Source organism: Leucoraja erinacea, chromosome 10 (assembly GCF_028641065.1).
Source record: "Leucoraja erinacea ecotype New England chromosome 10, Leri_hhj_1, whole genome shotgun sequence".
In the NCBI taxonomy this organism is placed as follows: domain Eukaryota; kingdom Metazoa; phylum Chordata; class Chondrichthyes; order Rajiformes; family Rajidae; genus Leucoraja; species Leucoraja erinaceus.
Genome location: NC_073386.1, coordinates 16,852,208 through 16,873,880, shown reverse-complemented (window position 1 = coordinate 16,873,880; position 21,673 = coordinate 16,852,208). Strand labels below are relative to the sequence as shown.

Here is a 21,673-nt window from a genome sequence, read left to right as displayed (position 1 = left end):
AAAGTTCCTTAAACTAAGTTAGGCTTGTAGGTGTGGAGTGTGGCTCCATTTTAAGGCACTGGCACAATTCTAGATTGCAGCTGTGCTGCAGTGAAGTACATGTTTAAAGAATTATAAGATTAACTGAGTTGGGACAGCCAGATCATGAAGGATGTCACAGCTTAAGGATAAAGGGGAAATCCTTTAAAACCGAGATGAGAAGAACTTTTTTCACACAGAGAGTGGTGAATCTCTGGAACTCTGCCACAGAGGGTAGTTGAGGCCAGTTCATTGGCTATATTTAAGAGGGAGTTAGATGTGGCCTTTGTGGCTAAGGGGATCAGGGGGTATGGAGAGAAGGCAGGTACGGGATACTGAGTTGGATGATCAGCCATGATCATATTGAATGGCGGTGCAGGCTCGAAGGGCCGAATGGCCTACTCCTGCACCTAATTTCTATTTTTCTAATACAGACTGAGTATCTTTTTTTAACTGACCCATTGGGTTATTGCAGCACTTTGTGTTGAGACTGTGTTCGAGTTACATCCTTTTACTCCAGAGATGCTGCCTGACCCGCTGATACTTTGTGTCTATCTTCGGTATATACCAGCATCTGCAGTTCCTTTCTACATATTATGTTCCTTGTTTGATCTTGAGTCACTGAAAATTCAAAGTTGCCGCCTGCCTTCACTTTCGAGCGGCGGCGGAACGTTTGAGGTGGGAGCGAGTTTCTTGCGGACCGATGTGGGCGGCGCTCAGGAATGGCGGCGCTCAGGGGCTGCAGTCTCCGCCTGAAGACTTTATGCGAGCGGCTGGGCGAATGGCGGCGGCCGCCCCGGAGAGACGCTCACAAGAAGAAATGGGTGAGTGTCAGTGTGTGTTTGAGCGCTGGGGCGACCGGTTGAAGCGGGCACCCGATTGATGGCGTGAAGGAGGGAACTGCAGATGCTGGTTTACACCGAAGATGGACACAACATGCTGGAGTAACTCAGCGGGACAGGCAGCATCTCCGGAGAGAAGGAACCGGTGGCGTTTGGGGTCGAAACCCATCTTCAGATTGGATATAAGGGGGGAGACACAGATATAAGGAAAAGATGTGAGAAAGGGTGTGGAGATCAAGGAAAAATGTAGAATAGATAATTGTTAGCTGGGAGAAGAATACAACAAAGCAAACAGATAAAATGGAATCAGGGTGGTCGGAGAACTGGGAAAGGAGAGGGATGGAGAGAGGAAAAGCAAGGATTACTTGAAGTTAGAGAAGTCAATGTTCATGCTGCTGGGGTGGGGTGTAAGCTGCCCAAGCGAGACAATGCATTTCGTTGTCTCTGTACTGTACACTGACAATGACAATTAAAATTGAATCTGAATCTGAATCTGATAACATGCTGTTCCTCCAGTTTGCTCTGTGCCTCACTCTGACAATGGAGGAGGCCCAGGAAAGAAAGGTCAGTGTGGGAATGGGAGGGGGAATTAAAGTGTTTAGCAACCGGGAGATCAGGTAGGTTTAGGCGGACTGAGCGGAGGTGTCAATTAATGGTTTCTTCTTTCTGCCCGAAGGCTTCGTTCCGGCCCAGTGTCCGTGGCGCTGCGCTGGCACTGCAGAACCTGGACATGAGCTGCGGCGCGCAGCTCGGCGACCTCTGGCCCTCCGTCCGCGTTGGCCTCCTCTGTGAGCAGAAGTACGGGGCTCTGCTCAATGGTTTCGAGGACGTGGAAAAGGTGATCCGACAGATGGAACTGCAGCAAGCCAAAGACTTTGTGTACGGCAGCGGGGACAGCCAGGGGCCGGGCTGCACGCCAAAGGCAGGCTGCAAACCATACGGAATCCAGGATTTACCTCAAGACTTGCAAATGCCTGAACCTCAAGATTTGCAAACGTCTGAATCTTGTCCTGATCTTTCGCTGGCTGGTGGTGACTCGGGACGAGAATTCCCATCTTCCCTGGAAACGAAACAGTGTCTATCCGTTAGCCCAAACCTTAAATGTTTCACATTTCCAAGAGGAGACACCACACGTTTTAAACCTGCAAGGTATTTTAATGACTACCTATCTACGTTCTCCAGGGCTACCTGACCTACTGAGTTACTCCAGCACATTGTCATTTTTTTGTAAACCAACATCTGCAGTTCCTTGTATCCAAATTAATGGCTAGTCCATGGAACACTTGTGGCACAATTGTTGAATGCAACAGGATTAAGAGATGGAGGCACATCGATTGTAATGAAGGAATGATCTCCGTTTTGAGGCACGCTACGTTGAAGCCAGCACTTCTCTGGAGGGCATTTAGTGGAAAAATATGATTGTTTCCATCCAGTCTTTTATGGTCCCTAATAATGTGGATATAAAATTACTGCAGTTACTTCCTAAACATTACTCCAGGCGTCTGTGCAAACATTGCTATGCCTTTTCCAATATTATTGGTTCCTCTCCAAAAGATTTGTTTCGTTATTTTTCTTTTTAAACTTGACCCAGTTATATTTCCTGAAGCTAGGGAGACAACTGATAACTTGCCAGTTCTTGCATTATTGCATCTCTGTGTAAACTGCATGCTCCTAATCGGATAGTTGTTACAACATGAAACAAATTCATCATTACTCTTCGTTGAAGTGCCATCCTCCTTGTATAGTCAGGACTGATGGGCAGATCCAGGGTATAGAGTTCACTGCACAGATTCAGCCTCTTCCTGTGGATTGTCAACCAATTCACATTTTCCGTTCCATCCTGCACATATTTATAACGTCCACATTCTTTGGAAAAAGATTGCTGTAAACAATACAATCCCCGTATGTTCAAGATGTACGATTCCTGTTCTAAATGTAGCAGTTCCTTTAAACGGAAAAGCATACTGATAAATACTTATCACCCGGTGCAGATTTCTGATACCTTTACTTCATGCATCAGTGATTGGGCTCCTACTACTTTAGTATACACCATTTTCAATTCTGAACTTAATAAATCAATTGGATTAGTTGTGCAGACTTAAACCTCTCTCAACGTTCCTCTATCCCAAGCACCAATCATCTTCTGCCAGTAGATACCCACTCCTGTCAGAATATCACCCAGTCATTCTTTTGGCTCAAATTTTATGTTATGTTGAAATGTTTCAAAATACAGGTAATGGAGGATAGAATGTCAGATGTGGTGTTAGGAATTGTCAATTCCTGGATGTTTTTAAATGGTGAAGATGAATACCAAATAAAACAGAAGACTTGTTTAAAATTAGCCATTGGCCTGAAAGCTTTGCATCAGTTTTGAAAATGTTAGAGATGGAATCTTCCTTTCCTCTCCCTTATAGAAAGGTGATTTTTAAAATTGATTGGCATTATATGTTTTTCAATGTTATATTGTTTCATTTCAGACAAGGAAGCTTAAGAATGCTTGAATATTATCTAATGGATGCTGCATCACTCCTTCCTGTACTCATTCTGGATGTTCAGCCAGGTCACACTGTCCTCGACCTCTGCGCAGCACCTGGTGGGAAGACTTTGGCACTGTTGCAGACTGAATGCTGTCGTAAGTTATCAAAGCATTTTCACTGGTAATCATTGTAAGACTTTGAACACAGTATAATAAAAGTATATGCTCCAATAAATTGGAGAAACAAGGAACTGCAAATGTTGGTCTGCAAAAAAACCCCCAAAGTGCTGGAGTAACTTAGAGGTCAGGCAGCATCTCTGAAGAACATGGATAGGTGACGTTTCGGGTCAAGATCCTTCTTTAGACTTGGACTTTAGGTTGGGACCCTTCCTCAAAATGAAGAAGGATCCCGATCTGAAAAGTACCACCTATCCTTGTTCTCCAGAGGTACTCAGCCTGACCTGCTGAGTTTCTCCAACATTTTGTGTAATATTTATTGGGCTATTAAGATATATACAAAGTAAGATAGTCATTTAAAATTTTAAAATAGTCATTAGCTTTAAAGCAATGCATCAGTTTTGAAGTTTGAAAGTTGGGTCATTGTCCAGAAAGATGGATGGATGAAGATGTGTTTAAGTGCTGATATTTGGCCACTGCATAAACAAGAGTCAGATTTTCAGTATCTGCTGCTTTAATTTTCTTATTGTTAAATGTTGCTGTTGTTCTTGTCTTTTGGAGCAGGACATCTTGCTATCAATGATATATCCTCATCTCGCCTAAGTCGGTTACGTAAAATTCTTCACAATTATGTCCCAAAGAATCTTTGTACGGAAGATAGACTACGCATCACGTCATTTGATGGCAGGCTCTGGGGAGAAATAGAGAGGGATACCTTTGATAGGGTGAGTACATTATTACATGGCAAGTCTCATGAAAAGAAATGCTTCAATTACCATACACCATATGCCATATTTCCTCACAACACAGAAGGAAATAAAATATATAAAATTCTGAGGTAAGGTGGATAGTCAGTCTTTATCCAAGGGTGAAAATGTCAAATACAAGAGCACACAGCTTTAAGGTGAGAGGGGGGAGGGGGGAAGCTTAAAGAAGACTCAATTGGGATTTATTTTTACACAGAGAGTGGTAGGTGCCTGGAATGTGCAGCTTAGATTCCATTTCTAATATTTTCAAAAATGGTGGAAACAGATATGATAGTAATGTGTACAATATATTTATGCAGACATATAAACAAGCAGGGAATGGAGATCTATTACCCATGTACAGATTGAATTAGCATTATGGTCCGCAAGATTGTGGACCAAAGCTGTACTGTTCTATGAACCTATTTTGTCTCATTGAGTCCATGCCATCTTACAGAGCATTCCCATTCCCCACTAACCTATTCTCCCCACACTTCTATCATCCCCTCCCAGATTTTACCACTCACCTGCACACAAAGGATAATTAACCTGTGTTGAACAAAGGAGGAAGAGAGTGTGGAAAAGTTTATTGCCACCATCCATCCATCCATCCAAACTTTCTGGTAATAAAAATATCAATAATAAAGTTGTTTATATTGATTGTCATTGCAGGTGTTGGTTGATGCTCCTTGTACAACAGATAGGCATTCGGTACTTGAAGAAGACAACAACATCTTCAGCCGATTGCGGATCAGGGAACGGCAAATGCTGCCTCTATTACAGATCCAGCTATTGGTGTGAGTATTTTTTATCATTTCACTCTATTTGCCACCCAAACTGATCATCCTTCACCCCCCCCCTCTTTATTGCGAAAATGGATTTTTATTTTCTACGTTGCCTCTCTGCACCCTCCCTGTGGTGATATGGTCCTTGTCCAATCCAAAATTACTAGAGGTGAGCGGCAATCTATATTATTAGATGTGGGTATGATATTCACAGGTAACTGCTTATTTAGTATGAAAGTTGTGAATATAGTAGAGGAGCCAGAAAATCATTGAAATAAAAAAAGATGAAAGATCAAAGGGAATCTAAACACTGTTTCTCTTATTACAAATGACAAATGCTGCCTTAACTGATAAATATTTGTAGCATATTCTATTATTTCTGTATTCCAGCATTTCTACGATTATACTTTTGCAACAGAGCGAGTTAATTTGCTATAGAAATCGTTTGGGTTCCATCCCTGAATTGTGTTGAGTTTATTGGTCTTGGTTTATGCAGGAATTGTACTATTAGTTTGCTTCCCCTCTCTTCCCCACCCCCTAAAGATGGGCATAGTTAAGAAGAATCAGTTACATTTTTGTTACTGGTCATTATCCAAAGTTGCAAAATGACATATGCCTGTGGGAACATCAGGTGAACTCAATATTAGGTTTTTATTAAATATTTTGTCTTTCCCCACTCATTCAAAGAACAAAACAAAGAGCCGGGGGAACTCAACAGGCCAGGCAGCATCTATGGAGGGAAATTGACTGACAATGTATCTACCCATTTCCCTCAATAGATGCTCCTGGGACTACAGTGTTCCACTGGTAGATATTTCAATCCTACTTTGGTAATATACAATAATAAAATGCCTGGCCATTTGACCCCCCCCCCCCCCCCCCCCTTTGTTTTCTACCAATGTGTCAGATTATTCAATTTCATTTCAAGATTAATGACAAACAATATTGCCAGAGAATTGTTTGTTGATTTTTTTTTCCTTCTCTTTCCCAGTTCTGGTATTCTTGCCACAAAGCCTGGTGGGTCAATTGTGTACTCAACATGCAGCTTATCCCAGTTGCAAAATGAGTGTGTGGTGGAGAGGGCTGTACAAGTGGCAGAGACAGAACATGGTATGGAGCTGCATCCGGAGGACCTGACTGACGTCCGGACACACTATAGAGAGACATTTAATTTCTATGGTCGCTGTAGAGTTGGTGAATTAGTTCTTCCACATCTAACTGCAAATTACGGGCCAATGTATTTCTGTAAGCTGCACAAAATACATTAAAAGTGTTTATTATTTAATTTTGTGGAAGAGTGGCTGGTTTTATTTTCCTTTTGGGAATGTAACTTGAATTTCAGTTGCTGCTGTCTTGATCAAGTGACCTATCCTTTGATTTCTTTTGGCAAGTTACTACTTTCATCTTCAATGTAGAGGATGTTATTTCAGAAAATAAAGATGTGGGTAGAGTCAAATAGCATCATGAGACAAAAGTGTTGGTGGGAGTTATCCACAGGCTTACAAACAGTACTGGTGAAGCAGGGGGTACCATCAAAGAGGAAATTAGAAATGTATGCAGCAAGGGTGCTGCAGTAAACATAAGTGATCTTTAAATTTGCATACATTCCAGCTTAACTAAATCAGGAGGAAGAAACCCTGGAGTATTTTTATGGATTTTATTTTGTTTTGGACCAGTATGTTGGGCAGCTGACCATAGAGCACACTATCCTGGACTAGTAGGGTTGCCAACTTTCTAACTCCCAAATAAGGGACCAAAGAACAAAATAAGGGACAAAATCCCGACGGCAATTCGTTGACCGACTCGGCCGTGGGCTGGGTGAATGATGAGTTGGCACGGTGCTGGCCTGCACACAAAGCCTAGCTGGCGGGCCATCTGAGGACTTGTGCCTCAGAACTCCTCAGCTGGCCTGCCGGCTGGGCTTTGTGTTCTGCTACACGCAAAGTCCAGCACCCCATCCAACTCATGAACTGATGATTGGCCATTAGAAGGAGGGGTGGTGGTGTCGACGGCAAGCGAAGGTCCGATGTTCGGACAGCTGGCCGGGCGGCCGACCGACAGGGCCACTGGCGAGGCGCTGCTGCTGTACTACATGGGCTGCACTTTGCTCCGACCCGACAGTCCCCTCGACCCGAGTAGTAGCAGTCAAATACTGGACAAGAGCGGTCCCGTATGGGACAAACCAATTTAACCAAATATATGGGATGTCCCGGCTAATACGGGACAGTTTGCAACCCTCTGGACTAGGCATGTGGCAATTAACATGCAATGTTTGAGAAAAGTGAGGTGGTAAAGGAAATTAGTATTAGTACGGAAATAGAGCTGGTGAAGTCAATGGTATTGAAAGCCAATAAATCCCCAGGGCCTGATAATTTGCAAACCAGTGTCCTTAAGGTGCTAGCAGTGGACACGGCTGTGCCGCTGAACATACAATCTAATTAGAACGAAAGCAACTACTTCTAATATTTTTAAAGATGTCACGGGAGTACTGAATTGAATTGAGAACACACTCCCTTTTGATTGCTCCAAGATAAACTGCTAAAACCACCAGTGCCATTCATACACCGCGATTGAACACTGAATGAAACAACGATCAGTCATCAAGGTACTTTTTAGTAACCATCTCTAAATATGCCCACTTGATGGGTTTTTGGTTTTGCAGCACAGCAATAGCTAGGGACCTGGCTATCACTGGCAAGGCCAACATGTATTGCTATTAACTAATTGACTTGAGATTGTGGTAGTGAGCCTTGAAACTGCTGGAGTCCTCTTCGCCAAGATACTTGGGTGAGATGTTCCAGAATTTACAATGAAGGACAGGCAATTGTATTTCCACATCAGTGTAGGACTTGGAGAAGAACCTACAGGTGCTAATGATTTGATTTGGCAGTTTCCCCTTTGTTGTCTGGATGGTAGAAGCTGTAGATTTTTGGATGTGCTGTTGGAGAGGCCTGGGTGTAGGTATGTTACAATACTTACCTTCAGCGACGCTGCAGTTCTGCCACTGGCCGTGTGCGCGATTTTTGCCCCTTTGAGGGGGGGGGGGGGGGGGGGGGGGGGTTAAAACGCGGGTTTCTCCTACCTTGTCCTGGATTATATTTCGTTGGAGTGCAAGCTTTTGCTGAAGAATCGTTCCAACGGGCGTTCTGTGTATTTCTTTAAAAATTGCCCGACAAGTTCAGTGCTGGAGTAATTTTAAAATCAGCTTCTAAACGCCGGGGAAGGATTTCACGTACGGAACAGGTAAAGGAAAGCCGTTTATTTTATGTATAAAAGTGTTCCTTAAGATGCCTTTAATTCACAACTTACGTTGCGAAACGGTGATGTTTTCCACATATGAACAGGCAGTATTTTTCTTGCCGATATGCGGTTTAAATTCACCGCAACCGCAACATTCCAAATGATCGCGTTCCAGAAAAACCCACCTGCAGGATGATTTAAATGGCCATTAATTTACAGGTATTAAACATTAAATTACTACCATTTGGCCTATAAATCCATGTCAATGAGATTTAAAAATTATGTTATATTGTGAATTCTTGTGTGAATGTTATTTGGACACTTAGGCTATTTAAAAATGTTAATCTATTCTTAAGAAATTGATAGATGTTTAGATCTAGTAATTTTGTAACTAGCTACAATTAGGTAACTAACTAATTATATGATTTAATTTCAAGTCATCTAAGTAAGATTGTTTCATATTTCTTTCAGTTCTCTTAATTTTTAAGAAAGTTATGGGCTTTTGACTGTCCTCGATCACAGCTTTTGAGTTAAGTCGATGGAAAAGCAATAGGGAACAATATGCTAATTTCCGAGTATGAAAATGGCCATAACTCTTTTAATACTGAAGTTATGAAAGTGAATTAGGTGTCAAATTAAACTTCTTTTTGTGCTTTATCTGATGGGATAAATTGCAGACTTGATTTTTTAAATCTCAAGATGTTGTAACATTGCTACTGGGTGGGTAACTACCATGCATTCTGCAGATAGTTCACCCTGATGTCATGCTCGGTCAACTGTGCTCCAGTAATGGGGGGAAATGGATGTTTAAGGTGGCAGAGTAGTTTCAGTTGGGCAGTGCTATCATGTCAAGATTCTTAAAGGTTTTGGAGCTACCAGGCATGTGCAGGGCATTCCATGACACATCGGATATGTGCTATGTAGATGTGAGAAGGTATTGGGAGCATCAGAATCTACACATAAGCAGTTTTAGACGAGTAGCACCATTGGTGATGGCTTCCATCACTATTGGTTGCAAGTTGACCGATTGGGCAGGTAATCAATCTGATTGGATTGGTTATGCTTTTTGTGGCAACATTGCACTTTGTTACATGGATGTCAGTGTTGTAAACATTGAAACAAACTGTCTAGGGGGCACTCACAGGTAGACACAAAATGCTGGAGTAACTCAGCGGGGACAGGCAACATCTCTGGAGGAAGGAATGGGTGATGTTTCGGGTCAAGACCCTTCTTCAGACTGATTCTAGAGGCACTGTCAGTTCTGTGTACAGCTTTTCAGGACTGTAATGCTGTTTTGTCACTGCTGTGTCCTGTTTTGTCACCGTTTAATGATACCAAATAGAGTGAATCAAATTAGCTATAGACTGTTGTGGGTACATGGGAGCAAGTTAAGGTGAATCATCTACTCTGCAGTTCTGGCAGAATGTCATTTTATAATATTAAAATTATGTGCACGGGTCTGATTATGTTGAGGTGTCAGTGAGCAATGAAGTTGAGCCATAGTTTTCGTGCATTTACAAGGTAAATGATTCATTGTTCATCCAGATGTGTCTTCAGATGACACAAGGCCATGCAGGCAGCTCAAGCCCTAAATGGGTCATTCAAGACTGGATCAGAATCGAGGCCTTAGCATTATTAAACATTTCTAATGAAGAACGGACTGCAACTGAACACAACCTACCTGCTTCAACAAAGATTTCTCGAGGAACGTGGTGGGAACATTTTACCAGCCCAATGGCGCAAATATTGCCATGTTTTAGACAAAGAAACCAGTCAGTTGGAAGTTTGGAACATTGGTGTTTGAAGCAGTTGGGTTCTAGAACACAATATAAAGGTACAAAAAGTTGAGAATGTGGCAGTTTAGACTGTTGAAATTGTGCAATCGGCAATAAAATCTAGAGAGAGGAGAAGCAGAAGTGGCAGAAATGTTGCTAGGCAAATCGAGAAGGTAACAAGAGCTAAACTGGTAAGAAGTAAGATAACACCCACAGAATAAGCAAAAGAAAATCAAAAGAAAGTGGATATAACAGGATTTTTTATGAAAATTAAGATCCATAAAACTGTCAAGATAGAGGTGAGTTATTAAACCTCCAGAAATACTAACACGTAGATTTAATACCATAAAAATTAAGAATATGTGTAGGTGAATAGAAAAATATATTTAATACAACCAACAAACAATGCCTGATGCAGGTGGCAAATATGGCTGCCTCTGATCCTCTCGATGTGGCCTACTCTACAATGGTGAGATGAAGAGTAGACCAGTCCATCACTTTGCAAAACATTTGTGATTTGTCCACCAGAGCCTATTGGAGATCCTGGTTACAAGCCACTTTAATTTCCCTTCCCTTTCCCATAACAACCTGTCTTTGTTTGGCCTCCTCCACTGCCATAGTGAGGTCACCTGCAAACTGGAAGAAAAGCATCTCATATTCCTATTTGACAGCTTGCAACCCAACAGCATGAGCATTGAATTTTCCAATTTCAGGTAGACGCCGACTCTCCCCAAATCTTCTCACATATCCAGCTCTGTCCATCGCACACATCATTCCTTCCACGTAATGAGCACCATTTCGCAGATGGAAAATATGTGGATTAGTCTGTTAATTGTTGTGATTCAATCATGCCTGTGCATTTGAATTACAATCTAATTATTTCTCTTGAGCCAATTTGAAGTGTGGAAGTTCTGATCAAAGGTTGAAAGATAAAAATATAAAAATTGGTCAACAAAGGTTGCAAAAATATTGAATATATGTTTCAGTATATGTTTCATTTTGTGAGATGTTGCCAAGTTCAGCTAGTCCACGGTTTCTTCTATAATTGATGGACAATATTGAATAGTCATTGATAGAGTATTGCTGATGTGTGGGAAAAAGAATGGAAATATTAACAACCGTCTTAGTTTCAGAGTAATTTTATTTCCCTCTAGGTCATCTCTATTATTGTCATCTCCATTGTCCTATCTTTGAAGTTGATGAAATGGCTGGAGAAAAGGCACTATCATCAAGTGATTTTGAAAGTTCGCTCGAAGAGGGAAAAATCATTAAATGACATGAAACAGGTTATGGATGTGATTAAAACGATGGTAAGTGCTAGGACTTCCTGCTTCTTTCAACTGGATGCTAGCAAAAAAATTCTGTTTAGATTTGGGCATTTTCCCATCTGTATACTATAAAACCTAATGCTTAACCCAGCATTTCCTGAGCTGAACTTTTGAATAATAGTGGAAGAGGATCCAAAAATACAATTTTTCAACTGAGTCGGTGGATTGATTACCAAGGTGGAGTAAACCGATTTTGGGATGGAACTCTATTGCACTTTGTCTCCCAGCCACTTGGAGTGTGCTGGGATTTCATGACGTTTTAGAAGAAGGTGAAGCTTTAGTTTCTCCTGCCCGTCTCATGATGATGTTGACAATAACTTTGCCTTTATTTGGCAGGATTACTCTGGAATGTTATATATTTATAAGGGGTCACAGTTTAAGGATAAGGGGGAAATCTTTTAGGACCGAGATGAGAAAAACATTTTTCACACAGAATATTGAGTTGGATGATCAGCCATGATCATATTGAATGGAGGTGCAGGCTCGAAGGGCCGAATGGCTTACTCCTGCTCCTATTTTCTATGTTTCAATATTTGCATGGAGTGGATATATAACACTAGTCAGGACTATTCCCAAATCCAAATGATGAAAGATCAACATTTATCAAATTACCAAAATTTAGTGGGAAAAAAAGGGTTTTATATTAGATTGCTTCAATATCCATACTACTGAGCAGCTATGCAAAATATATAATTATTTGTTTAGAGATACAAAGCGGAAACAGGCCCTTCGGTCTACCGAGTCCGCACTGACCAACGATTCCCGCACACTAAACACGATCCTACGCACATAAGGGGCAATTTACACTTCTACCAAGTATACAAACCCAAGCCAATTAACCTACAAACCTGTACGTCTTTGGAGTGTGGGAGGAAACTGAAGATCTCGGAGAGAAAACCCACGCAGGTCACGGGGGGAACGTACAAACTCCGTACAGACAGGACCCGTAGTCGGGATCGAACCCAGGTCTCCGGCGCTGCAGGCACTGTAAGGCAGCAACTCTACCGCTGTGCCACTGTGCCGCCCTGATTATGATCACTTTCAACCATGGAGTCGCTGCTCCCAGTTTTCTCCACAGTGTTGTTCTTGAAGTTGAAATCACTCGCTGTGTGGAAATGTCCCTGAGCACAAAGAAATGCCAGGGAGCATTAACACCATTTATTCTAAAAAGCAAATCGCCAACAATTCCTACTAAACTCCTGAACTCCATTATTGCCATGGTTAGGGTTTAGCGTATCTTTGATTTTATAAATTTATAGACATATAAAAGTAGCTTTATTACTCAAAAAATAAAATAATTAGCTTTTTGCAATTGCTAAATGCTTAGCAAACAATGAGCATATAACCAAACTGGTTACTGTCAGTTCTGACAACATGGCCAATGGAATTGTGACCAAAGGAGAGTTTTGTTCCTACATCTAAATCTGATTTCCGTTTTATTAATTGACCGGAGCTATATGTGGTAATGTGCTTGAAATGATTAGAGTTGCGTGAAACAACTTTCTTTGGTAAATTACAATATTGAGGCATGAACTGATTGCGGGCTAGCTGGTGCCAATTTGTTGATATGCTAGCACTTGAGCCAGAAGGTTATGGGCTCAGCTCTAACTCCAGATACTTAAGAAGGTGAAATCAAGACCTTTCTGCTGACTCGAGTGGACACCACAATATGCCATTCTGAAGGTTCATGGAAACATAGAAAATCGGTGCAGGAGTAGGCCATTCGGCCCTTCAAGCCAAGTTCAATATGATCATGGCTGATAATCCAAAATCAGTACTCCATTCCTGCTTTTTCCCTATATCCCTTGATTCCGTTAGCACTAAGAGCTAAATCTAACTCTCTCTTGAAAACATCTGATATTTTTCAGCATGTATGTTTTTTTCTTTATGATCTAGTGCATTAATTCTGAGAATTATTGGATCAGTTTGATAATGTTGCCGGTACTGTACAGCACCTCTAACCCTGTTTCTGTACCTTCAGTCTGTCACTTGTCCTTGTGAGGATAAAAGAGAGTGATGGAAAATGGTTGCAAATTACCAGAATTTTTGTTTGTACTATAACCAATATTATTCTCTCCTCTCTTTAGGGCACTTTTCAAACAAAAATTGACCATGAACTCCTTCTCTCACTCCGTGACCTCTGTAAATCAATAAAGAATGGGGATGTGTCAGCAAGTTACATACTGCATGCCTACTTGGACAAAGTAAGAGAACAGCTATGTTTCATTCCAGGTTACATGTTATGGAGCCCCACTCCATTCCGATGGTATTCGCCTTGTCTCTCTTAAAGTGACTGGCAGTCACTGCACTTGTGCTCCTTTCAAGTACTTTCATGTATTATACAGATGGTGAAGGTTTCCTCGAAAGATTTATCGACCTACAGAGCCGGCAGCAATTTAATTATTGAACGGAGATGCAACAACTCTCCTTATACCTCCTTCCTCGACTCCATCCAGGGACCCTGGTGGTCCTTTCAGATGCAGCGGAGGTTGACTGGCACCTCCTCCAACCTCATCTACTGTATCCATTGCTCCCGATGTGGGCTCTTGTATATATTAGTGAGACCAAGCTTAGACTGGGCGATCATTCAGTATGTTTGGCCCACACAATCTCCTGGTTGCCAAACATTTTAACTCCCCCTCCCACTCCCATAGTAACCTTTTTGTGCTGGGTGAGGCCACATGCAAATTGGAAGAACAGCACCTCATATTTCACTTGGGCAGTTTACTACCCAAAGGTGAATGAATGATGATTTCCCTAATTTCAAGTAATTCCTACATTCCCAACCTCCCCCCCCCCCTTCACCCCCCTCCTCCACTCTAGTCATCCTACCATTGTGTCCACATCTTTGTATCCCTCTTGTTATGGATAGAGAACTGGCTGGCAAACAGGAAGCAAAGAGTAGGAGTAAACGGGTCCTTTTCACAATGGCAGGCAGTGACTAGTGGGGTACCGCAAGGCTCAGTGCTGGGACCCCAGCTATTTACAATATATATTAATGATCTGGATGAGGGAATTGAAGGCAATATCTCCAAGTTTGCGGATGACACTAAACTGGGGGGCAGTGTTAGCTGTGAGGAGGATGCTAGGAGACTGCAAGGTGACTTGGATAGGCTGGGTGAGTGGGCAAATGTTTGGCAGATGCAGTATAATGTGGATAAATGTGAGGTTATCCATTTTGGTGGCAAAAACGGGAAAGCAGACTATTATCTAAATGGTGGCCGATTGGGAAAGGGGGAGATGCAGCGAGACCTGGGTGTCATGGTACACCAGTCATTGAAGGTAGGCATGCAGGTGCAGCAGGCAGTAAAGAAAGCGAATGGTATGTTAGCTTTCATTGCAAAAGGATTTGAGTATAGGAGCAGGGAGGTTCTACTGCAGTTGTACAGGGTCTTGGTGAGACCACACCTGGAGTATTGCGTACAGTTTTGGTCTCCAAAATCTGAGGAAGGACATTATTGCCATAGAGGGAGTGCAGAGACGGTTCACCAGACTGATTCCTGGGATGTCAGGACTGTCTTATGAAGAAAGACTGGATAGACTTGGTTTATACTCTCTAGAATTTAGGAGATTGAGAGGGGATCTTATAGAAACTTACAAAATTCTTAAGGGGTTGGACAGGCTAGATGCTGGAAGATTGTTTCCGATGTTAGGGAAGTTCAGGACAAGGGGTCACAGTTTAAGGATTAGGGGGAAATCCTTTAAAACCGAGATGAGAAGAACTTTTTTTCACACAGAGAGTGGTGAATCTCTGGAACTCTCTGCCACAGAGGGTAGTTGAGGCCAGTTCATTGGCTATATTTAAGAGGGAGTTAGATGTGGCCCTTGTGGCTAAGGGGATCAGGGGTATGGAGAGAAGGCAGGTACGGGATACTGAGTTGGATGATCAGCCGTGATCATATTGAATGGCGGTGCAGGCTCGAAGGGCCGAATGGCCTACTCCTGCACCTAATTTCTATGTTTCTATGTTTCTTAGCACGTCTTCCCCAGTCAACAATGGGCCATTATGGACACTACCACTCCTGAGGTCGGCTGTTGCTAACCCTGATTTGCTCTGGCCTTATCTCCCCACCAATTCTCCCCCACCCCATACCTCTATCTTTCAGTCTGAAGAAGTGTTACCTATTCCTTTTCTTCAGAGATGAAACATTACCTATTGCTGTTTGACCCGCTGAGTCATTCCAGGATTAGCATTCTGGCTAATAAAGTTACAAAGAGCCAGTTCCCATGCCAGGTCCTCCTTTGTTCAGTGGGCGAATCGAGCACCAGAGGATATAGGTTTAAGGTGAAGGGTTAAGAAAAGATTTAATAGGGATCTGTGGGGTAACTTTTTCACACAAAGGGTGATGGGTGTGTGGAACAAGCTGCCAGAAGAGGTAATTGAAGCAGGGACTATCCCAACATTTAAGAATCACTTAGACCAGTACATGGATAAGACAGGTTTGGAGGGATATGGAGCAAATGCGGGAAGGTGGGACGAGTGTAGCTGGGACTTGTTGGCCGAAAGTGGGGAAGTTGGGCCGAACGGCCAGTTTCCACACTATGATTCCCTGACTCCATTCAATTCTGCGCCAGTTCAGTAAGGGCATGAACTGATGTATGACCTGCAGGAAGATGGTGAAGCAGCTCACCATCCACCATGCTGAATGATCTGTATAATCAAGAACATCACATAATATGGTAAAATAGTTTAAAAAAAGAAACAATTTAAAACAGTTATCTTCTGGGACATGCAAACTGCAGTTTGGTCAGTAACGTTTCATCCAAGAACTGCATGAAGTTTTACATGTTGCCAACGCTAATTTACAATCACTGTCCTCAGTTTATTTTTTGATATTACTTTCCTCACAGGCTTTGGAAGCCACCAAAAAATTCAACTGCATCACAGAATTTCTGCCAGAATGCCAAATGGGGCTTTTAAAACTGCATCCAATGAATAAGGGCCTACTGTATGGGATCCCCATCAGCATCAAGGAGAACATTAACTGCAAGGTAGAAAATGCATTACGGTAGATATTACGTGCTGTAGATTCTTTGGAATTGGTTGAGATTTTGCATGAATAATTTACTTTGATTTAAGTTTTAAATGTCCGGAGGTCCTTTAAAATTAAAGAGAACAATCACAATTCATCTCTTTGTCAATGCTATTTGTCGATGTTATTTTCTGTTTTTCACCATGAAGATACACGAGGATGTTGCCAAGACACGAGCACCTAAGGTTTGGGGACTAGGACTTTGGAACATAGGACGCTCAGGGGTAATCTGATAGAGGTGTATAAAATCATAAGGGGAATAGATAGACTGAATCCACAGAATCTTTTTCCCAGAGTAGAGGACTAAAGAGGTTTTATAGGAACTATAGGGGTTTAACGTGAAAAGGGAAAGATTTAATAGGAACATCAGGGGCAACTTTTTCACTCAATTTTATCCAGAAAGCCAAGGTAGAGCAAGCCTATATTTTACATTTTAATCAATGATCAATGTAAACCAATGACAGCAAACTAAATCGAAGGCAGACAAAATGCTGGAAAAACTCAGTGGGTGAGGCAGCATCTAAGGAGCGAATAGGTGACGTTTTGGGTAGAGACCCTTCTTCAATCTGAAAAAGAGTCTCGACCCAAAACGCCACCTATTCCTTCGCTCCATAGATGCTGCCTCACCCGCTGAGTTTCTGCAGCATTTTTGTCTATGCTCGATTTTTCCTGCATCTGCAGTTCTTTCTTAAACAGCAAACTAAATAAAAGGTTGTAAAATTATTTTAATGCAGGGCCATGCTTCAACTTGTGGACTGAAGAAATTTCTAAATAAGATTGTCGATGAAGACTGTGTAATAGTTCAGGTATTGAAGAAACAAGGAGCAATTCCATTTGTGAAAACCAATGTTCCTCAGACATTATTCAGGTACTTTTAAATAAATTGCAATTGGGAAAAAATGTTGGCATGTTCTTCAAGGGCTAAGACAACTTTGTGGATTGTGTTGTGAGCAGAAAATTGGGTGAATATTGGACCTAAGAGTCAACCTTACCTTTTTCTACTTCTTAGGAACAGTCCTTGTAAAAGATATAATGGTGAATGCAGAATGTTCTGGGTTTCATCCTGCAGCCCAGGTTTAGTCCTGTTGTCTGTGTGGAGTTTGTATGTGTTCTTTGTGACCACATCTGTTTATCCCGGGCGCACTGGCCCTATTTCCCTCACATTTGAAAAATTGAACTATTTTACATCCAAATTGATCCAAATACAATTTGGATGTATGTAAGAAGGGACTCAAACCGAAACGTCACCCATTTGTTCTCTCCAGAGATGTCGCCTGTCCTGCAGAGTTACTCCAGCTTTTTGTGCCTATCTACAATTTGGATGTATCCAAATTACATCCAAAGCTTGTGTACTCTCTCAGCGTAATTTACTATTCCTTCACTCTTGTTCATAAGTATGTGGCAGTCCCTTTGAATGGGGGTGAGAACCTTTTTTTCAGGTTTTCTATCAACCGACCATCCACGCGACTTCTCCAGCCCGTATCGCGGGGTTGGAACAACCCGGACCGGGACCGTACATCACCTGGCGCGGCTTCATGGCCGTCGGACTCACCAATGCCCGTGGGGGTTCCAACCTTGTACTTTCAGACCGGGAGCGGGGCCGTAAATCGCCCCGCGCGGCCTAAAATGGCCGTGGGACTTATCATCACCCGCCTGGGGCTTGGACATCGGGAGAGAAATTGAGAGCAGGGGAGAGAAAAGACTTTGCCTTCCATCACACTGGGTTCACTGTGATGGATGTCTGTGTGAATTTAATTGTGTGTATGTCTGTAGGACATTGTCTTTGTTTGTATGGCTGTGGAAACAACATTTCGTTTGAGTCTCACTGGGGCTCAAATGACAATAAATTTGTATTGTATTGTACGGGAATGCTTTATTTCTCGCTACAGCTATGAGTGCAGTAATCCCATTTATGGTCAAACTGTCAACCCACTCGACACCAAGCGGACATGCGGAGGGTCATCTGGTGGGGAGGCTGCCCTGATCGCAGCGGGCGGCTCCATCCTTGGCATTGGAACAGATGTGGGTGGCAGCATACGCTTTCCAGCTGCCTTCTGTGGAATCTGTGGCTTCAAGCCAACGGCAAGCCGATTGAGGTGAGATATTATATTTATATGATACATAAGTTGTTTAAATGAGTTGGGCAAGACAACTCAGAGTATTTTAGGAGGTTAGCCTTCGAAGATAATTTACCAGATTGCTGAGGAAATAATTTGATGGAGGCAAAGAGATTGGTTAAGGTGTGAATATTTATGATGAAACTTTCATAGAAATGTAGAAACATAGAAAATAGGTGCAGGAGTAGGCCATTTGGCCCTTGAGCCTGCACCGCCATTCGATATGATCATGGATGATCATCCAACTCGGTATCCCATCCCTGCCTTCTCTCCATACCCCCTGATCCCTTTAGCCACAAGGGCCACATCTAACTCCCTCTTAAATATAGCCAATGAATTGGCCTCAACTACCTTCTGTGGCAGAGAATTCCACAGATTCACCACCCTCTGTGTAAAAAATGTTTCTCATCTCGGTCCTAAAAGACTTCCCCCTTATCCTTAAACTGTAACTCCTAGTTCTGGACTTCCCCAACATCGGGAATAATCTTCCTGCATCTAGCCTGTCCAACCCCTTAAGAATTTTGTAAGTTTCTATAAGATCCCCCTTCAATCTTCTAAATTCTAGCGTGTACAAGCCGAGTTTATCCAGTCTTTCTTCATATGAAAGTCCTGCCATCCCAGGAATCAGTCTGGTGAACCTTCTCTGTACTCCCTCTATGGCAAGAATGTCTTTCCTCAGATTAGGAGACCAAAACTATATGCAATACTCCAGGTGTGGTCTTACCAAGACCCTGTACAACTGCAGTAGAACCTCCCTACTCTTATACTCAAATCCTTTGCGATGAATGCTAACATACCATTTGCTTTCTTCACTGCCTGCTGCACCTGCATGCCTACTTTCAATGACTGGTGTACCATGACACCCAGGTCTCGTTGCATCTCCCATTTTCCTAATCGGCCACCATTCAGATAATAGTCTACTTTCCTGTTTTTGCCACCAAAGTGGATAACCTCACATTTATCCACATTATACTGCATCTGCCATGCATTTGCCCACTCACCCAACCTATCCAAGTCACCTTGCAACCTCCCAGCATCCTCCTCACAGCTAACACTGCCCCCCAGCTTCGTGTCATCCGCAAACTTGAAGATGTTGCATTCAATTCCCTCATCCAGATCATTAATATATATTGTAAATAGTTGGGGTCCCAGCACTGAGCCTTGCGGTACCCCACTAGTCACTGCCTGCCATTGTGAAAAGGACCCGTTTACTCCTACACTTTGCTTCCCGTCTGCCAGCCAGTTCCCTATCCACATCAGTACTGAATCCCCAATACCGTGTGCTTTAAGTTTGTATACTAATCTATGTCCATTATATACATTCATCATTTGAAGAAATAATATATTTTTTCTTTCATGCAGCAAAAAGGGGTTGACAGTTAATACAACTGGACAGAGAACAGGTGAGTTTCTTCTTTGCATGAATACTCTACAATTAGAACTATGTGCCAAATTTAACCAGTTATTCTTACGATTGGGATTCCACACACAAAGCTTTCTATCAAACCAAGCTTCTTCAAACAACAACCAACATAATCCCAAAGTCCTTGTAAATATTGAATGTAACACCTATCCATTATATACATTCATCATTTATTCAAAGGACACGGGGTTCAGATACACGATGTTGTTTCAGAACAGAAAAGTAATTTTCACTTGGTCTCTTGCTAGAAAACACATGACAGCAATCAGCAGTGTGTTTCATTTCAGTGTAAAGATACAAAGATATCCAGGTTACAAAGGCTCTGAAAAAGCATGAAAAGTTTGTGGTTTTCTCCACAGAACATTGAAAGTTAAGGGGAACAGGACTATTTGGAAATCTCTTTCAAATTTGAAGCACAGGCAGTTGGCATCTTGTGTGTGTCCTTCCATGTTGATATAATGTATGTGTTCATTCACGTTCATGATACTAGCAGGTTGTAGCTGACTGTTAATCTCTTTCATATTATCTAGTTTAAAATGTAGCCACAGTCTCTTGTCATTTGCATCATAAATTGTAATTGAGTGGTATTATTTCCATAAATTTCTTATATTTTTAGTCCTGGCCACTCAACAATTTTAAGGGAGAAACTTTCATCTTTGTTTCAATGTTGATGAAAAGCAGTTGAGTTAAAGCACTTTCTATCACTGACATGATGGTCATTCTAATAACTTTGTTCCTTAAAAGTTGGTTTTTCTGAAGTTCAGCTGTGAGAATCTCACGGATATGTGGGGACATGTGGGAAGTCGTTTAAAATGAGACTGATTACTGTGCAAAAAGTTAACTGGCATTGCAAACTTCCATTGCTTCCAGTGGATTGGTTTATTATCATATACACCTAGATGCAATGAAATTCCTTCTTCACATGAAGCTCACAGAGCAAAGAGTATACATACTGAATAGTAATGTTAAGTACAACAGTAAAAACAATGAGTGCAAAACCAGCAGAATGGTGCAAGGCAATCCAAAGTAGAAATTCAACATTTTTCCAATGACTCTGACCATTTTAAACAGATGGACCATAGAAAGCAAACTATCTGGATGCATTACAGTTGGTTTTGGCAATGGCTCTGCCCAAGACTACGTGAAACTGCAGAGAGTTGTGGAACAAGCCCAGTCCATCATGCAAACCAGCATGTCCCACCAGATAAACTAAACTGTAAATTAAACTGTGATTCAAGAACAGCTTTAGCCCTTCTGTAATCAGACACTTGTACAATCGTCCCATATGATCATAAGGTCATGTTATAGGAGCAGAATTAGGCCAGTTGGCCCATCAAGCCTACTCCGCCATGGCTGATCTATCTCTCCCTCTTAACTACATTCTCCTGCCTTCTCCCCATAACCCCTGACACCCATACCAATCAAGAATCTATCCATCTCTGCCTTAAAAATCTCCATTGATATGTAAAATATCTATAATAAGGATGAATTCTTGAACTCAAGTCTACCTTGTAGCGGCCCTTGCGCTTTTTTTAAATCTGTACGTTCTCTATAGCTGTAAATCTATATTCTCTCTTTGCATTACCTTTGTGCTCATGTATGGTTTGATTGCACACATGTATGTTATGATTTTCTCGGCTAGAATGCAAAACAAAATGTTTCACCATAACTTGTCATGTGTGACAATAGATAATGGTGTTAGATTTTAACTGT

At 41.9% G+C, this 21,673-nt stretch overlaps 2 protein-coding genes across 4 annotated transcripts in view; both read left to right on the top strand.

Moving 5' to 3' along the window:
- Window positions 1-686: 686 nt before the first annotated feature.
- On the top strand, window positions 687-6,329 carry nsun4 (NOP2/Sun RNA methyltransferase 4). The gene is made up of 6 exons (XM_055641563.1): window positions 687-842; window positions 1,537-2,009; window positions 3,338-3,492; window positions 4,078-4,238; window positions 4,932-5,056; window positions 6,036-6,329. Exons 1-6 carry the CDS (start codon window positions 741-743, stop codon window positions 6,310-6,312), a joined length of 1,293 nt encoding a protein of 430 aa, XP_055497538.1. The 5' UTR covers window positions 687-740; the 3' UTR covers window positions 6,313-6,329.
- A 2,568-nt stretch (window positions 6,330-8,897) lies between these two features.
- Window positions 8,898-21,673, top strand: part of LOC129700828 (vitamin D3 hydroxylase-associated protein-like) — a 36,189-nt gene continuing 23,413 nt past the window's right edge. For 2 of the 3 annotated variants that reach the window (XM_055641560.1, XM_055641562.1), the window contains exons 1-7: window positions 8,898-10,358; window positions 11,214-11,369; window positions 13,475-13,591; window positions 16,239-16,379; window positions 17,155-17,288; window positions 18,310-18,516; window positions 19,900-19,940. In XM_055641560.1, the coding sequence (XP_055497535.1) occupies window positions 10,323-10,358; window positions 11,214-11,369; window positions 13,475-13,591; window positions 16,239-16,379; window positions 17,155-17,288; window positions 18,310-18,516; window positions 19,900-19,940 (832 nt within the window). In that variant the 5' untranslated portion in view covers window positions 8,898-10,322. The remainder of the gene's footprint in view (window positions 10,359-11,213; window positions 11,370-13,474; window positions 13,592-16,238; window positions 16,380-17,154; window positions 17,289-18,309; window positions 18,517-19,899; window positions 19,941-21,673) is intronic. The other variant, XM_055641561.1, reaches the window with a different exon arrangement.